This window comes from Paroedura picta, chromosome 6 (assembly GCF_049243985.1).
Source record: "Paroedura picta isolate Pp20150507F chromosome 6, Ppicta_v3.0, whole genome shotgun sequence".
Lineage (NCBI taxonomy): Eukaryota > Metazoa > Chordata > Lepidosauria > Squamata > Gekkonidae > Paroedura > Paroedura picta.
Genome location: NC_135374.1, coordinates 20,969,101 through 20,988,239, shown reverse-complemented (window position 1 = coordinate 20,988,239; position 19,139 = coordinate 20,969,101). Strand labels below are relative to the sequence as shown.

The window sequence follows — 19,139 nt, the reverse complement described above, 5'->3', positions numbered from 1 at the left end:
TTGGTGGAACCTAACAAGCAGCCTAGCTGCTTGGAAATGAGTGGGGGAAAGCAGGTAGAGACTTTGTAGGTGAAACTACGTCAGCCACAAGAAAATGGACAGCCTCCTCACAACCACAACCAAAGGAGCACAAGGGTGACATCAGTTCATTCTGAGAAGGGGTTGCCTAGCTTGGGTGAAGTAACCACACAGATCCAAACTCTGTACTGGACTTGAGAATAAATCCAAACAACTGACATAAATACTAGCTCTGGGCCTACCTCTGCAAGATGGAGGGCAGATTAAGCATGCTGCTACCTCTCCAATGTGTGATACTTTCTGCTTTCCTGCTAGTAATGCAATAAAATCAGAGTCCAGTAGCACCTTTAAGACCAACAAAGATTTATTCAAGGCGTGAGCTTTTAGACTGACCATCATATCAGTGGTGTGTGTGTGTGTGTGTGTGTGTGTGTGTGTGTGTGTGTATATATATATATGCAGAAAGCTTGCACTCGAAAGCTCACGCCTTGAATAAATCGTTGTTGGTCTTAACGGTGCTACTTCAGACCAACACGGCTACTCATTTGAATCTGCTAGTAATGTGTAAGACTACAACTGCCTCACATCTGTATAATGCTAGTTTATCCACGATGCAGTAGCTGCTGGCACAGCAGAACCATAGTAAGTTGTACCCAACTATGTCCACTTCAGGTGTTTTTTTAAATTTTTGCACCAACCACAATCAGAATTTTCACCACAGGCTTTGAATCGCCCATTTCAGCATTTTTTCCAGGTTTTCTTGGGCAAAATCATGGGCATTATGGATAAGTACAGGCTTTTTCTTCACAATTAGTACACAGTGACATTTAATTTATAAATTAATGAGCTGACACAGTCATCACTGGTTCTTTTATGCCCCCCCTTGTGGTCCAGTTTCACATTGTCTCAGTAAGATATGGAAGCTTCAGTTATTTGACAGTGACTCACACCAATCTTGCCACTGTACTGGGGTGGACAGTAATGGCATGGGAAATAATGTTATTATCATTTTGGTGAATGATAGTGGAAGTCACAGGAGTATCATAGATGAAATGTTAGATAGGAAGCTGCAGCGGAGTAGGGTGGCTGTGGTGGTTGTTTGTAGTCCTGAATCCACAATAGATCCGAGCAAAAATATATATGCAGAGAACTTCATTGTTTGCGTGTCTTGCAGGATTCTACTGTCTTGAAATCTTCTTGGGGAGACATTCCAATTCTGGGCTGTTTTCCCCATAGCTGCCATTTCCCAAAACAGAGGAAATGGTTATAAAATCAAATACACTATTGTATGAGTTGTATAGACGGCCATTTGTAATTATGTGAAACTCTTTAAGAGGTTCACAGTGCAATCTTAACTAAATGTACCTAGAAATCTATCCCACTGAGACTTATTTTTGTTTGCAAGCCAGCATGGTGTAGTGGGTGAGTATCAGACTAGGATACAGAAGACCCCCCACTCTGCCCCTGACTAAAATAATTGTATGATACAAGAAAGAGATTATCCCATTCTGGTGACATTTTTAGGCATACACCTAGGGTTGCCAGGTCCCCTTCAGCCACCTGTGGGGGGTGGTGGTGGTTAGGCTTGCCAGATCCAGGTTGGGAAACTCCTGGAGATTTGGGAATGGAGCCTGGGGATGGCAGGGACCTCTGGGGAAGGACGCCACAGGGCCCACCCTCCAAAGCCTCCATTTTCTCCAGGGGAACAGATCTCTGCAGTCTGGAGATGAGCCCAGGTTCCGCCTGGAGGCTGGCATAGCTGCAAACATTTAAAACACAGAGTCTGAGGGGCATCATCCCAGATGCATCTCACATAAGGAATGCCCTTTGTCAGCTGAATGGAAAGGCAAGTCCCATTCTACACGCGGGTATTGGGCGTGCGTGTGAACGGGTCAAGTACACGCTTACTGCTTGCTGGGCTTCCACTCACCTCACAGCCTCCTCCTTTGCGAAGAAGAGAACGAAAAGAAGCACTCCCAACCACCACCTTCTCCCTCCCCAATCCCCACCTCTGGCATAGGCAGGCCCGCTCGGCCGGCGCGGCCTTTTTGGCGGGAGCTTCCGACGCCTAGGCCCGGCGGCGGCAGGCAGGAGTCGGCCGGGCGACAGGCCGTGCTGGGCGGGCCGGGGGAGTGGCCTGGGGCCCGCCTGCGAGGCGCTAACTTGGCGGGTTCAGCCAGGCACGTTCATTCAATGTGACAGCGGCGATGGCCGAGGGAGAGCGCCGGGTCTCGCCCTCTCTGTGCGGGAGTCAAGCGTTAAGTGCCATGAAACTTCCCTGCCGGACAGATTTGGGAGGGAGCCTCGATTAGCCTCCTTTATGCTTTCTTATTCATCCTAATAACAACGACACCTTTTTTGTTTTATGTTTTTATTTTTGTAAATCCGCCTTTCTCTCCCTTTACGACCTTTTCCCTCCCATGTGCACCGAAGGACTTTGGTGAGCGGGCTGAGCTTGGCTGGCTGCGGTCAGAGCTTGTGGGGGTAAGCGCCGGGTCCCCCGCGGCTGGGCTGGGCTGGGCGGCTCGGGGGAGAAGGAGGCGGGCGGGGGCCGGCTTCTGCGAAGCACTTTTGCCCGGTCCAAGAAGCCTGACTCGGCCCGGCGTCCTCAGGACCGGCTGGCTGGTTGCTGACGGCTTCGGCTTTGCAAACTCTGCTGCCTGGCTTCTTGCAACCCGCCTCTGGAATAAAGCAGTGCCCTTTTGGGAAAGTGGCGGCAGGACTTGGGAGGAGGGGGCTGCCATGCACGCTGCTTTTCGGGGGGTGCATCTTTGTGGTGCAGCAGTAGCTTCCCCCACCCGCACCGCACCGCGCGGTGCGGGAGGCTCAGAGTTGCATGCGCTCCTTGCAAAACCACGATGCACCTTGACCGGGTTTCGGGTTACAGGGTTCTGGGATCGCAAGGGACCCTGCCTGGCCCCTTTTTCGTAGCAAGGGATACGTTCGAGTCTTAACGTGGCTTTTCACTACCGGTGGATTTTTTCCTCCCTCCACTCTCGTTTTCTGCCAAATTGCTCAAAGCGGATCTGTTATTCTCTCCACTTTACGATGTTCAGGTTCTCGAGGTAACTCATGAAGGTTTCCTTCTTTCTCTAGCCCTTTAGGTACAGCTCATGAGGGGGCGGGGGCTGACCTGGCAAAAAGGCCGGTTTGGATTATTCCTGAGGGGTTTCGCACCGCTAGGATGATTCCTTGATCTATTCCAGGCTTCTTAGGGAATGATTATGATCATGACAACTCCAGGAATGTGTAACTGGATCGTGTCAAGCGGTTTCTGCTTTTGGTTCCTTGGAAATAATCCACAGAGAACAAAATGTAACTTCGGGAGAAGAATTTCCCCAGGGTTCTCACTCACCCATCCCCGTTCCTTGCCCCCTGTCAGCTTGAGTTGCTGCAATGAGAATAAAGGTTTCTCGGGGCAGGGACCCTTTTTGCTCCGCTACTTCGTTAAATACCTGGTGGGCGGCCATGGAAGGTAATCGTTGAAGTCAACATAGTAAACAGCGTCGATGGTGATGGACAGTCTTGGCTGTTGAATTCGGACCAGAAGATATTGGGGGGGGGGGGGGCGGAGGATGTGCGCTAGAATTTTCTTGACTTTCTCATTCTGTCAAGGAATTCCGGTCTTTTGCGGAGGTTTCGGGTTTTTTTTTCCTTTTCTTGTGCACCTGCAAAGTTAAGCTTTGCTTAAACTTTGGCAACGCCGGCCAAGTGTTGCGAGCCTGCTAAATCCCGTTTGGGAAAGGCTGCTGGTCATTGCTACGGAGCCTGAAAAAATGAAAGCTGTGAGTTACGCCGAGGCGGCAGTCCTGCGCATTTTTACTCGGGAGTAAGCAACATCTCTTCGACTCGGCAGGACTTGCTTCCTTGATGGATCGGGCATGCTCAGCGTCCGCGCCTCGAGCCGGTACATATACTTGGCATAACTGCCGTACATTTCAGTGGATCTTATTTCGAGAGAAGCGAATTAATGCGGGTGGGTTGAAAGTTTAACGCCATAACGCAGGAGTGGTTTAGGGCAGGAGGCGTGCTTCGAAGCTCAGCCTTTTCAGCTCCGGTTCTCCTTGGAAAGAGGAACGATCCCATTGCTGGGGCTTTGATACCCCAGGCATGGAGGACGGCGGCCTGGGAAGCGATGTGGAAGCCGAGCGGCTTGCTAAATGCAAGGGCGCTGGCCCGCAGAGACGATGGGGGCACCCCGGAGTAGCTCCTTGCGCATCGTTGGCTCGGGGCGATCCTCTCCGGCTGCCCATCCTTCGCTGTAAAGCCGAGGTGTAGATGCTGGTCTACTCTGAGTTAGTCCTAAATGTGACTTCCGGAGAGTGAAACATCTCAGCAGCGTGTGTGTGAATGTGTGACAGAGAGCGAATGAGCAAGCTACAGGATGGTATCTTTTAAAAAGCAAAATAGGAAACCTTTGTCGGCAAACAAAGAGTGCCAAAAAGCAGGTGTAAAACTGAATTTGATGCCTACTTTGTCCGGAAGATGAATGCATAGTTAATTTGCTCCACAATTTACTGTCCTGAATATATATTTACGTTTTAAGGACAGGTGGATCCTGCAAGTATAAGTATTAACCTGTACTAAAAGTATTACTTTGTCTAATCTGCCCCCCCCCCCGTGTTTACTGTCCTCCAATTTTTCAGTTTTCCAGCCTCACATCCTGCGTCTAAGCATACTTACCTGGAACAAATCCCACTGAAATCAAGCTGCTTGTGCTGGAGTCTCTATCAAGCTTAGAAATGCTTTACCTTAGTGTTTAAATAGTACCTACAGGAATGGTTTGAATTCAGATAAATCTCTGAATTCAGATTGTCTGAGCTAACATGTGCTTACTCAGAGGTAAATCCTTTTGATTTCCGTGGAGCTTACTCCCAGGTAGTACAACTAAGGCTGCCAATTATTGTGTTACAATTTTATTTTGTCAGCCCCCTTGGGCATGTTAAGCTGGAAAGGCAGCGTGGCAATTTTCTGAATAACTGCATGGGATTGTGACAGTTGCCTTTCCAAAGTAAGTAGTTCTTTTCCCTCCTAAAGACTGAGAATGAAGAGATTCACTGCTAATGAAGCTTTTTAGGATTGCAGCTCCCTTAACTTCCATAAGGATTGAGCTATCAAAAATCCCAAGCCATATTGCACTTTTCTTTTTGCAACACAATTAAAGTGTGTATTTTGAGTGTAACTTGCAAGGGACTCTTGTGTCAAGAATGTTGCACCTGTGTAAAACCCTGTGGACAAGTAAAAGACTGAGAGCTGCCATTATTGGGTAGTCACAATGCAATCCTAAACAGCGTTAAATCCTTGCATTGAAGTAAGGTAAAGGTATCCCCTGTGGAAGCATCGAGTCATGTCTGACCCCTGGGGTGACGCCCTCCAGCGTTTTCATGGCAGACTCAATTCGGGGTGGTTTGCCAGTGCCTTCCCCAGTCATTACCGTTTTACCCCCCAGCAAGCTGGGTACTCATTTTACCGACCTCGGAGGGATGGAAGGCTGAGTCAACCTTGAGCTGGCTGCTGGGATTGAACTCTCAACCTCATGGACAGACAGCTTCAGACAGCATTTCTGCCCCTTACCACTCTGCGCCACAAGAGTACATGGTCTTAAAAGGTTGTAATGCTGTTTAGGATAGCTTTGTAAAGGTATTTTGGGACACCACCTAAAAACTGAGTGTCCACTAGTTGATGAATAGTTGCGTAATCCATGAGACAGATGAATAATCGTAAAGGGACACATTAACACGTGACTGGCAGCCCGATCCTATGAAGTGCATAGAAACGCCTCTGTAATTCCTAATTCCAACCTCCCTCCTCTCCCTTCAAGCTCTCATCTCCCACTCCTGATGTGTTGGAAACCAAGGAGATCTGTTTGACTCGGCTAATGTGGAACCGTTTTGAGAGAGCTGTGCACTGGGTTGCATCTGTGAGTTTCAGATAGAAGCCTGTGTTTTGTGCATGGAAATATTTCAAGCCTTGGGCACAGATGTGCCCCTTTGTTTCCTTGGCAGGCTGAGCATTTAACTTTGAGCAGTGCATGGGGTTAGGAGGGTGAAAGAGAGTGGGAGCATGCAAATGAAAATCCTACAGAAGTTGGACTCTGGAGGGAGGCAAAAGGGATCAAAACTGATGTGGCAGTATTCCTATCAGCTAGTTCTTCTGTCCCAGGCACAGAACAGGTGACTGAGAGGAACCACCTTAGGGGCTCCTTCCTTATTATCTTAGGATGCAGGATGCTGGGGAAGGGCTCCCTGTTCCAGAGATGCATTCTAGCCTACAGATTTCCACAGCTATTTGTTTGCAAACTGATGGAGAAGCCTCAGTGAAAATTTAAGGTGGAGAGAAATTGTTTCTGGAAGGATCCAGATTCTCTGCTTTATAGAGTATTTGTTTCAAAATCAAAGTTGTTTTCTTCCTGTATCATCTGAGGATTTGGAAGAGGATTTGTTCAAAAAGATTTCCTCTGTGGATATTTTGTTGATGCTGGAGATGTTTTTGTGCACCTGAATATCTCAGTGCTTCATACAAAGGAACTCTCAGCTCTAATTTCCGTATTTGTGACTGTGTTTTGCCAAGGCCTTTGGCTGATGCAATCAAGGAATGAGTTTGGGCTGAAAGGAGGAGAGGGAGTCTTTAGCTGTAAAAATATCTCTTAGCATTCAGTTGGCTACTGGTGCTTAGTGGAAACCTTTAGTGCTAGCTGTGCTGTGATACTACCATCATTTTTATGATGGTAATGTTGCCTGACCAAGTTCTGTATTTTGCATTTCTGTTCATTTCAGATGCATTTCCCTAGTTTAAGTTGGTCCCTTTTCCATCTGGGTGTATTACATTCAGTTAAGCTCATACTGCCAACTTCCTGATGAAGCATATCTGATTGGGCAATTATGAACCTTTGAAATGTATAACACTAATTATAGCAAGAGTAATAAGAATGATAGCAGTAATGAATAATAATTTGTTAACAATAAAAATAGTAATAAGACCAGGCTGGTGCCTAGAAAAGCCAGAATGAATAATTAATTATCACCACACTTCAATTGTTTTGGTGGCTTACAAAGTTTTCCACTCTTCATTGATCAACCAGCCATTTAGGCAAACTAGTACATTAATTGAAATCCCAGTTCTGAACACTCAGTGATTAAGAATAACTTCAAGCAAGTTTCAAACCTGCTTTGGGAACAGATTTGGTTCCATTATTGGATGACCTTTGCTAAGGACATAGTAGTTGCAGTGCTGTGTAATAGCTACAGGAAACTTCTGGGGTGAAAAATCAACTGATGATTTGGAATTAAGTGCCATCAACATGTGAATGACAATCAATTCTCTGTCTTTTCCATTTTAACCTGATGAGGCTGTTGCTGTGCTGAATTAGTGTCTGGATGTGACAATGGGCTAGAAGAGGCCAATGAACCAAAGCTCCATCTAGATAAGACTGAGGTACTGTTGGTTGATATTAACGCTGTTGTGGAGTTGGGAGACACTTATCTATGGATAAGATCTATCACTTCTGGAAGAACAGGTTCACAGCTTGAGAGTGCTGAAAGATCTAGATGTTTAGGTCTCAATTGTAATATGGCACCTTCAATCAGTCCTTCCTTGAAAAGTGTGATATGGCCATAATGATCCATGATCTGGTTATTTGTGTTATACTGCTCTAACTACTATATAAAAAAATAATTCACTTCTACCCATTTGGGAAACCCTTCCAGGGCCATCAAGGAATCCCAGGGTTTCACAAAACCCTGGTTGAGAAAGCCTGGACTACTGTAATGCTACTAGGGGCTGCCCTTGGAGACAATTTGAAATTTCAAATTGTCCAAAATAGAAATGCAAGCTAAAGTGAATTAGAGGCAGAATATAACTCTAGTAATTAAAGCTGTCCACTAGTTGCCTGTTCATTTCTGATGTCAATTAAAGATGCTGATTTTTATTCATAAAGCTTCAACGTACATGGGCTTATTGTCCTGCCTGGGCACTGCATTTTCCATCTAAAGTTTGCTGTTTTAGCTATTGTAGGTATTTTCCTGTTTTTGCTTAATTTTGCATAATTGCTGGTGGTTAATAGAATTCTATCACTAGTCTGTTTTAAAGTGCTGTTGCATTGTCTTAAGCACTATCTTTTCTGCATAGGCAATATATAAATATTGTAAATAGGCATAGGCTTTTGGTCTGCATGCATGCAATTGGGCTGCCTAGCTGTAATGCTGCACCTTCACCCTTAGAAACATTAGGAATTAAATCAAATAAAATTCATGCTTGGGACTGGAAGTCAAAGTGACAGTGTGCCAAATGTTTTTGATGCTTCTCTACCAGTATTCAGGACAAACAAAACGTCTCCCAGGTAGCTCCAGAAAGCCTCAAATACAATAACAGATCCATCTGGTGGAGTGTCAACAGCTACACACAGGCAGTCTGAAAATGTCATTTGAGACCATGAAAGTCTTTGGGTTTTGTTTGTTCACCCAGAGCATCTCCCTAGACCACAACACACACAAAAAGTTACCTATTATAAACCTTGCTGGGTAGGGGTGGAGTGCAGTGGTGTGTGATCTGGATGCCATCTGCACTTGCTCAGGTACTGGGCGAACAGAGTGGATTTTGTGTCAGAGAATTTGCTTCTGCTGATTTCATATGTGTTAACTATTTGGATCAAGTGGTTTTCCCCCCCTTAGTGGTGTTTAACGCTGGCTGTTTTCTCTCTGCTTGTTAACAGATTTCTGTTTATGTGTCCAGTTAGCTCTAGTGATTAAGGTCTTGGCTGTTTGATTTCAAGACATTAAAGATAACATCTTAAGTTTTGAAATGGAAGCTGATGAAGAATAAAAGTCGCATAGTTTCTCTCGACTGTAAGCAAAAGATTGATCACGTGGCAAAAGTGTTCCTGGACTATGCCACTGTGGACTGCAAATGGGGATTTGATTTCAAACATCAATGTTCGGCTAATGGAAACAGTTCTGCTGTGATTGGCCTAATTAAAGTGGTTGCGTGAATTTTACAGTGCCTCGTTAAATAATGTGCATGACAAGCACTGTGACAATGTACTGTGACAAGCACCACAATAGCATATTGTCTGCAATCATTTTGCATGAATATGCTTACCAATGGATCATAGCACAGTGAATATGTATCCAATTCATGCTGCTTATTCATTCTAGTAATCCTAGCCTACATGCTTCCGCACCATTAGGGGGAAAACCCTATTAACCCTGATAACTGAAATTTTTGCAATAATAAATTTGCAGACAACTATTTAGGTGGATGGGGGTGTTTTTGGTGGGATAATTACTTGCCAGATTCTCAGCTCTTTTTTGTAATAATGCTGTTCTTATTGTAGGTTAGAGATCTGAAACAATGGGTGACTGGAACTTTCTGGGGAGACTATTAGAGAATGCACAAGAGCACTCCACGGTTATTGGCAAAGTTTGGCTGACGGTACTGTTTATCTTCAGGATCTTGGTGCTGGGGGCCGCTGCTGAGGAAGTCTGGGGAGATGAGCAGTCGGACTTTACATGCAACACGCAGCAACCTGGCTGTGAGAATGTCTGTTACGATGAAGCCTTTCCCATCTCCCACATACGCTTCTGGGTGCTGCAGATCATCTTTGTCTCCACCCCAACCCTCATCTATCTGGGCCATGTGCTCCACATTGTGCGCATGGAGGAAAAAAAGAAAGAGAAAGAGGAAGAGTTGAGGAAAGCAGTGAATGGCAAGGAGGACTGCCACCCAGGGGGGTCAGAAGTAAAATCTGGTGGTGGTGACCACAGTAGCACTAGCAGAGCTCCATCTCCATGGAAAGAAGAGAGGCTACCACTCTGTGACGAGCACGGCAGGATTCGCATGGCAGGCGCTCTGCTACGCACCTATGTTTTCAACATTATTTTTAAAACTCTTTTTGAAATAGCCTTCATTGTGGGCCAGTATTTCCTGTATGGCTTTGAGCTGAAGCCACTGTACCGTTGCAGCCGCTGGCCCTGCCCAAACACCGTGGACTGCTTCATCTCACGGCCCACAGAGAAGACTGTCTTCATCATCTTCATGCTGGCAGTAGCTTGTCTCTCTCTGCTGCTCAACATGCTTGAGATATATCACTTGGGGTGGAAGAAACTGAGGCAGGGCGTGTCCAACAGGCTCCACCATGAACCACCCCTCACCACCACCATCGCATCAGTCTCAGAAGTGGAAGACTCCAAACCCATCTCCCTGTCGGCTTTGCCATCAACAGCACCACCACCACCACCACACGTTCCTTCAATCACTGTTCCTGAAACTCGTGCCATCACTCCACTAGTTTTCCGGGAAAGGGAAGTGCCACGTTACGTTGAGGCTATCTGTGGGTCCCACCCAGTCTCTGCCTCCACCTCCCTGGCTAGCTACCCAGGGGGGGGCCCTGTTGGTGAAGAGAGGCATATAGCCACCAGGAACACTGCCGTCTCTACTCCTATATCAACTACATCTTCCATCCCTTCGCCCTCATCAGTTGTTAACTCCTGTTTCAACAGTGGTAGCCGTGAGCTGGCAGATGAGCAGAACTGGGCAAACCTGGCCATCGAGCAGCAGAGGAAACTGCCAGTATCCAGTTCATCTTGCTCCACCACCCAGAGTAGCCTCCGGTGTTCGCCTCTCGAGCAAGAGGAGTCCAATGAGCATCCTCCTCTCCTGCTTCCTTTGTCCCTTGCAGTGGCTACCAACAGCAGTAGCATGAGCACCAGTCTGAGTAGGGGGAGCAGCAGCAAGTGGGACGGAGACGGGGAAGAGGAGGAACGACCTACATCTGCTACCTGCACCCTGGTGGAGATGCATGACCCGCCGCTGCTCATAGACACACGCCGCTTGAGCAGGGCTAGTAAGTCGAGCAGCAGTAGAGCTAGGTCCGATGACTTGACCGTGTAGCTTGATTCCCCCGCCCTCCCCCCCACACACACACACACTCTGAGCTAGGAGATGTAGATTATGAATATAGCGAAGGGTAAAGGGGAAGCATCCCAGAGTGGTGCAGGGGTTAAAATAGGTTCAGCCCCAGGATAGGGATTTGGGAAGGGCAGGATTCCAAACTTTGAAGCTTGTGGTTCTTGCACTCTATGGGTCGCAGTGGGCAGGGATAAATACCGATTATTTTTTCCTCAGTAGGTCAGGAGTGGCTGACTCACAGCCCACTGGCCAAGGGACCAATCGCGATCAGATCATGAGTGAGGAAAGAGGATTTCACAGGTGATGGGTACAGGCAGCAATAAAGACATTGCTGTTGTGATGACATAGCCCCTAAAACAATGTTTAGTACACGTTTAGTCCTGACATTTGTCATCTCTCCCTCATCCTTACTGCTGTCATGTTCCCTTACATCCATTCGCATCTGCAGATATTTCCCTTCCGCTTAACCCCTGCCAGCTGCCCACACATCACTTCCATGAACACAAGGCTAATGTCAAATCATTACTCACATTCTTGAATTGTATTATAAACAAAGTTGCTTTCATCGTCTTCCATTTAATCACTGCAGATTCTTGTAGTTGACAAACTGCCGATTTCCAATGCCCCTGGACCCGGCAAATACTGAGCTAACCCTGCAGTAGATTTTAGCCTCATTTTTCCTTTATTATGATTATTTCTTCTTTTTTGATCTGTGTCCAGCTTGAGATTCTACCCAGTCTTCCCAAATCACTACGATGTGTTTTACATCCACATTTTTTTCTTGCACACACACACACTGTTGCATTTTTTAAATTACTTCTAGAATAGTAAGCAACTAAGGAAGCAGTCCTAAGCACATCAGTGAAGAAGCAATTTCCCTTTTAATCACTGGGGCTGACTCCCAGGAAAGCTTTTTTAGGATTGCAGCTTAAAACAACTCAGAATTCTGGATTAAAATGCTAAGAAAACTGCTGTGAGCAAAATTATAGGACAAACTATTTAAAAGGGAGCTGACCGTTTAGTGCTTGCTAAGAAGAATTCCTAGGACACCAAACCAGTCGCCATTAAGTACTTTCAAGTCCCAGTGGTTTCTAAACAAGTACTGACAATCAATGTGGGTTTTCAAAGTACTGAATTCTGTCCAGCTGACACAACCTCAATGGGAATAAAATGCATCCCACAAAAGCCATAAAGAGCGGAAGTGAAACAGTAAAACGAAGAGGATTTTCAAATATTTTCAAATATTCCAACAGTTTCCGATTCCTTGACAAGTTTTATCCTTAATTTTAATTAAAGGGGAACTAAAACATGGCCATCTGTTTCTCTCTCTCTCTCTTTCTCTCTCTCTCTCTAGTCTTCCATGGTCACAACTTCTAACTTGTTCCTCTTCAAGCCTAAAAGCTGTTAATAATATGAGGCGTCTGACCCATAGAACCTTGAGTGCATTTGAGCCCCATTGAAATAAATTGGCTCACTTGCAACTGTTGTTTCAGACACTGATGTCTGGATAGCTTTCTTTCTCTCTGACAATCTTGCTCCATGGAGACTTTGGTGTTTACATTCATAATTCCTTCTGTCCTGTTACTTCTTCCAAAATACTGACTTTGGGACTCTCTTGATTTTGTCTTTATCAGAAACTGCTCTCTGATTGTGAGCTCTCAGCTGGGGAATACATAGTCTCTGTCCAGCACTCCATCCCCCCCTTCACTGTACACAATCTGCCCTCCCCATGCTCTGCCTCTTGCTTACGTGTTCCTTCATTAGACTTTGCAGTTTCTGACTTTAGCTTATTCCTGTCCTTGACTCATTTGCCCCAGTCTCCCAGCAAACCACTTGTCTCTCTAGCTCAGGCTTTCTCAACCAGGGTTCCATGAAACCCTGGGGTTTCTTGACAGCCCTGAAAGGGTTTCCTGAATGGGTGGGAGTTAATTAATTGTTTATGTATTTTTTTGATTTGTTAAACATTTATCGGGTGATATGACCATGCATGGTCATGCCGACCTGTTCCCTCCTCCCAAAATGTCCAGTGATGGGCCTGGAGGCAGTGGGAAGGGGAGGGGCCCTGGGTGAGCATGTACACAGCTATGCTTCCCAACCATATTCTGTACAATCAGGCTACTTCTGGTATCTCAAGTCTGAAGAATGTTTCAGGGGTTTCTGTATGGTAAAAAAATTGAGAAAGTATGCTCTAGTTCAGAGGTTGTCAACCCATGAGCCCCTGCATTGCTGGCAGGGGCTCATGGGAATTGTAGTCCATGGACATCTGAAGGACCACAGGTTGACTACCCCTGCCCTAAACTGAGACTACTGTATGTTCACTCCAGATTTCTTAGTTTTCATCAGTTCTGCTTTTCTCTGTTCCCTCTTACCATTTTGGGTCCCCTAAGTCACGGGTTGTCAACCTGTGGTCCTCCAGATGTTCATGGACTACAATTCCCATGAGCCCCGGCCAGCATTTGCTGGCCGGGGCTCATGGGAATTGTAGTCCATAGGCATCTGGAGGACCACAGGTTGACTACCCCTGCTCTAGTTCATAACCATGGCTCATCTCTTAATTCATTCAGGGTATATAATGCAGTCAATATTGCAACACTTCTCCAGTTCTCACCTCTTTTAGGAACCCTGAGGGGTACATAAATAAATTATGTGTCATCAAGTTGCATCTAATATACAGAGACCCCTCATGGGGTTTTCAAGGCAAGAGCTGAGCAGAGGAGGTTTGCCATTGCCTTCCTGTGCATAGCAGCCCTGGTCTTCCTCGTTGGTCTCCCTCTCAAGTACTGACCATCGCCAACCCTGCTTAGCTTTCAAACTCTGGCTAGTCTGGGCTATTGAGATTGCTATGAAGAAAAATACAATTTACATTTGTCTTGCTGATTTCTAGTGCTATCAATTTTCTTTGGGTCAAGGCTAATTTTAAATTCTTTTAAAAAATCATTATGCAAATCAAATTAAAGAAAATGCGCTCTGCATCACCTGGGTTAACAGTGGTTGCCTTTCACTTGCTGGATCTCTTTAACAAAGTTCAGAAGTGACACTTTTCCTGACCAAAAATAGTCATTTGTCAACTACTCCTAAGGTTAAGTCATTGACATAAACAATGACTTGAGTGTAAGTCTGCTGCCAAATCTAGTGAGTCAGTTATTGGAGTAGAAGTTAGTAATGTTGCATACACAAAATATTAGTTTCAGTCCCTGATATATAACAGTTGCAAAAGGCAAATAACAAAACCCATCCTGAGCCTCCAGCTACAGCATAGTTCCATTATCCCATTCTAGCTTTCTGTAAATTATGAACATTTTCATGTCTTGGGGTAGCGTCTGATCAATTAAAGCGGTGCTATGGCAGAATATAAATCTAACTTAAATAAATGTTAGTACTGTTTTAAGAAATGGAAATGATACCTTGTGACATAAATGCTATTTCTTGGACACTCTAACTTTTCACGTCTCTCCTTCTCAGAAATAAGGTTTTCTCTGGGAAAGAATGAAATGATAAGCTTATTCTTGAACCCAGGACTGAGGAAAGGTTGTGCTTTTAGCTTTACTCTGGCAATAAAAAAAACCTTGGAGGGACAGCCATTTGCATGTTCAAGGCATTCCTTGGTCCTGGTCCTAATCCATAGATGTGGAGCAGCAGTTTGTGCATAGGTGGACAAAGAGTGCCTAGTGTGCCAATGCAGGCTACATAGAATTATCTAGGGAGTCAAATATGTGGTTTCTATGTACATTATCTGATAATGGGTGTGACCTCTTTCCCTACCACCATTTACCTAAGGAGACTTTTGAACACCAGGTAAAACATACCTGCCTATGGAACCCACATCTGGATGCTTGACTCCCTTCCTCTGAACTGAGGAGCCTTGCTTCAATTGATAAAACATTGACTTTAACAGAGCAACTCCATATTTCTCAATGGAGATGGCGTTCCTTGGATCAGGGTGAAAGAAGATGAGAAGATTGCCGTGGTAATATCTTTACATTCTTGGTTTAAGCCATGTTGGAACACCATGATGTACAGCATTCTGTTCTCAGGGTTGCCTGTGCAATACAGCTGGTGCCAGTGTAAAACCAGCAATGTTGTATAAGCAAAGATGAGATCAGAATGACACTCTGTGTGCTTTTTAAAAAACATACACTGTCTGGAACTTGAAGTAATTAGTATTGTCAAGGCAGCATCATAAGCTTTTTGTATCTCAATGAAGTGTTGTTGTTTTTTAAGAATTGCCTACATGTCTTCTGGGAGAAATTCTGTACTCACGTCATCTCTTTGTAAAGAATGATTTTTGTCAAACTCCCTCTCCCCCAGTTCATATTTAATATAAGTGATATTCCTAGTCTAGGAAATCTGACTGGGGTGCATAATTTGCTTGGGTTGAATTTGACAAAGGAATCTCTTTTAATCCCTTTTCATTCATTTCTTCTCCCAGCCATGGGAATAAGAACTATAGTTACAAACCCATACTATGTATAGTATTTTATGTTCACATACAAAAAGAAGGTACTGTTCTCTTTTCAAATACAGGATCGTGAGAAAAATACCTATGAACACAACTAATCAACAGTCACACCATTCACTTATTACGATTTTGTGAGGGACAGTCTCCAAGTAAAAGTCTACTGAGCGTAGTATTTTGGTTTCTGGCTAAGCATTTTAATGGTCCATATCACAAATCCAATAAAATAAATTCCATCTCTCTTGGGAGAGCTCAAGAAAAATGCCTTGGGAGCAGGTTCTAGAATGTCTTATTCTTACAATACCCAAGACATTCTAGATACAAAAGTAAAGAGCTGAAAATGGTATAACAGTAAGAAAATTAATAATGGATTAGTTCAATTTATAATTGATTAGTTCAATTTATGTAATGATGTGTATACAAACAACTCTTGTGCAAACTCCGTTTTTAAACAAAATATATTCAGTGTATTTCTTTCAACCAATTTAGAAACTATTCACTTAAGAACCCAACCAACACCCTCAGGTAACACTACTTTTGCTGAGAGAAAGCTGTATATTTATCTGATACTTCGTTCACCACACAATTTAAGGAGAAAGCAAAGAATAGTAAAAAGATTATTTTGCAGTTTGACCTTTAGTTCCCCCATTCTGGAAAGCCTTTCCTTTAGATAGGTTCATAAAATGACCCATTAAATCCAACACTGCATATCAATAAAAGTGAGGCATTCTTTGGAGCAAACATTTTGTTTTAAAACATGCTCTGTTTTGAGGCCAACAGCCTTAGAACAGGATAACTCTGCTTAGGATGGCACTGTTTAAATCCTGAAATCTCGCTACAGACTTTGGAAGATTAGCCACAGGGACCTAGATCTAAATCCTGCTAACTTCAACAATTTCATGTTTGTACAGTTAGTGTTGTATATATACTGGGTTGTGGCCGAAATGATTACTTGGGAGTAAACCCCGTTAAATTCAGATGGCCTCTGATTGCATGTGAATAGAATCATGTTGCATACATTCACTTACAAATAAACTCTTTGGGTGGCATTGCTTCCACAGGGGATGCTGCTTAACACTTGTTGAAAAAGGCGGTGAAGGAGATTTCAAGTGGGAAAGTGGAAGGGGGGGGTGCTAAAGTCTTCCTATTCCTGCCACTTCTACCCTGCCTTTCATTCTAGCTCAGTGGTTCTCAACCTTCCTAATGCCGCGACCTTTTAATACAGTTCCTCATGTTGTGGTGACCCCCAACCATAACATTATGCAAGTGTTCTTTCTCAGAAATCAAACCGAAACTGACCAATGGCATGACGATCCATTGTTCATGATTGTATATAAATTGTTTTTTCCCCGGGGTTTCTCAATTCAGTTCTGCCTCTTGTCCCACCATGCCGATCTCGCTCTTTTCCACTGCTCCAGACAGAAGAACGCTCTATCTCGATCTACCCTGCAAGGCTGTTGAAATGGAAGAGGAGCGATGCCGGCCCCTTTGGGACCCCCTTGGAGAGCAGGGCTGCTCACCCTGCCACAACCCCTGTGAAAAGGTTGTTCGACCCCCAAAGGGGTCCCAACCCCCAGGTTGAGAACCACTGTTCTAGCTGATTTTCTTCCCTTAAGGGCTCTGACACTGGGAAAGAAGCCTTTGTTGGAGTTTGAGGTTATTCAGCAGATGGAAGGTTTCCACAGTCTCGTGCACCATCCCCCTACCCGTGCAATTGTCCTCCATCTACACCTGCTGACATTGACCTACATATGTGTGATAAGTAGGAACACTTTAGTATTGTATTACAAGAGTATCGCCCTCCTGTTGCAAATGGGAGTCTGACATTTAGATGCCTGAGGACATTTTCCTGGGAGTAATCTCTATTGAATAACATGGGAGTTACTTCTGAGTAGATCTGTTTAGGATTGTTTCCTGAATTGCCTAAGGTCATACAGTGCTATAGATGAGGTTCAGAAAGGAACTTTCAGATGTATTGCATAGTTCTTAGGCTAGAGGAGCTCTGGAAAACATAGCTAGACCACCACCATTAAGAGTATTAATAAAGAGTATTATGTCTGCTCAAGACTGAAACTTCAGAATATTTTTTGATTCAGAAAGCATTTATCTTCAACAGGAATGCATGTGAAATAGATAACTGATGTGGAATATTGTTATTTACCAAGAGTTGAAATATTTCAAGTAAATGCGAAATCACTGAAATAAAGGACATGATATTTTGTAAAGGTTATGAGGTATATTACTTGGTATGTTTTTGGCATTTCAAGCACTCATTTTGTATAAGGTTTGTCAAGGCAACACACCAACAGTGCAATCCTAATGAGTTATATGTTTCTAAGCCCATTGACTTCAGTGGATTTTAAAAGAGTGTAACTCTATATAGGATTAATCTCTTTGCAAATGATTAAAAGAATAGCTCTGATTTGATCAAGATTTTATAGTTTTATCGGTTAATACCAAGAAAAATTAGAAACTTCTATTTGTTTTTCTATCCTGGGTTTAGTGAAAAAGCTCCATACCCTGCCCTGTTAGCCCATCTTGTGTTCTAAGTATTTAAATATTCTTTTTATGATGCATAATATGTGAACTTCCATGAATAAAATAAAAGGTTTTTATATTTATAAGTTCTTCCAGCATTGACTTTGAGCTTCTTGCAAAAATGTAATGTGGAGCATAGATTCAATGCATCCAGCGCATAACTCCTGAAGTATGTTGCTGCAATTGTGATAGTCATTCCTTGGGATACCAAAAAAGCAGGTCATAAAGCCCATAGAAGGCCTGTCAGCGTTCCCTGGCCAATGTAGAAAAACCAAAACTGTTTGGGGGTTGCCACAGGGTTACAGTAGAAAACTGTGTATCACTGGAAACTCAGTTCTTTTTGCTGATCATATTTCCTCACTGGCACATTGCTTCCAGGGGATGAAGGATGGCAAGGAATGCCTTCATCTTGCCAGAATGTAATGTTTTGAAGTTCCATTAAGGACAGCAAGCCAAATGTTGAAGACTGACTGACTTTGGGAATCTGCACAGACTTGAATCTCCAAACCTTTCTGTACCGGAGGAATATATATGATCAAATTCACATTAAAAAATTTTGTGGTCTCTCTCACAGTTAGGGAACATGTGTGAAAAAGATAAAGGCATACAGTTTTGTCAGATTTCTGAAATGATTGATGGAAGGTTGATTACAATAACATTTCAGTTTCCCTGCACTTTGCAATACACATTTGATTTTGGCTTAGTTATTTCTTTTTACTTCACAAGCTTTGGCCCAGGGAGGCCTGTCATGAAGGAAGAACAGAAAAACTACCTTTTAAAGAAAAACAAATCACTATTTTATAACCTTTTAACTTGTATAGATTTTTTGTTTGTCCTTAGCTTATTGAATTACGTATTTACCCCTGCTGGGTTTTTAATTGAAGACTTTTTATGTACACTGTATTTATTTTATCAAATATGTTCTGTACTTTTAATTTCATTTTCTGATGCTTAGATTCAATTGTTGATGCTGCACATTCCCTCCTCCTAATTGTGTAGGAAAAGTCATGTATAAAAGTCATGTATCACACCTGTCTATTGCATTGTTTGTATATGCACTGCAGGAACCGCCCCTGATGCTGACAGTATATAAAACAAACATAGACATTAACCCCAGGTACTTTTTTCCATGATCAGGTGGTGGTGGGGAAATCGGTCTGGGAGAAAAGCAACTATGGGAAGGGCACATAAGCAGGATTTGGTGCCTTTCCCTTTGGCTGCT

At 43.9% G+C, this 19,139-nt stretch overlaps 1 protein-coding gene across 10 annotated transcripts; it reads left to right on the top strand.

Moving 5' to 3' along the window:
• Positions 1–2,223: 2,223 nt before the first annotated feature.
• GJA3 (gap junction protein alpha 3) lies at positions 2,224–18,872 on the top strand. 10 transcript variants are annotated; one of them, XR_013231742.1, is made up of 5 exons: positions 2,224–2,502; positions 5,840–5,938; positions 7,367–7,452; positions 9,350–13,316; positions 13,434–18,872. XR_013231742.1 is itself a non-coding variant. In XM_077341660.1 (4 exons), the coding sequence occupies exon 4, from the start codon at positions 9,670–9,672 to the stop codon at positions 10,903–10,905; it is 1,236 nt and encodes a 411-aa protein (XP_077197775.1). In that variant the 5' UTR covers positions 2,224–2,502; positions 5,840–5,938; positions 7,367–7,452; positions 9,465–9,669; the 3' UTR covers positions 10,906–18,872. The 10 variants fall into 10 exon arrangements, 9 of the variants coding, with proteins under 9 accessions (XP_077197775.1, XP_077197768.1, XP_077197773.1 ...); XM_077341660.1 differs by having other exon boundaries at positions 9,465–18,872; XM_077341653.1 differs by having other exon boundaries at positions 9,350–18,872.
• The last annotated feature ends 267 nt before the right edge of the window (positions 18,873–19,139 follow it).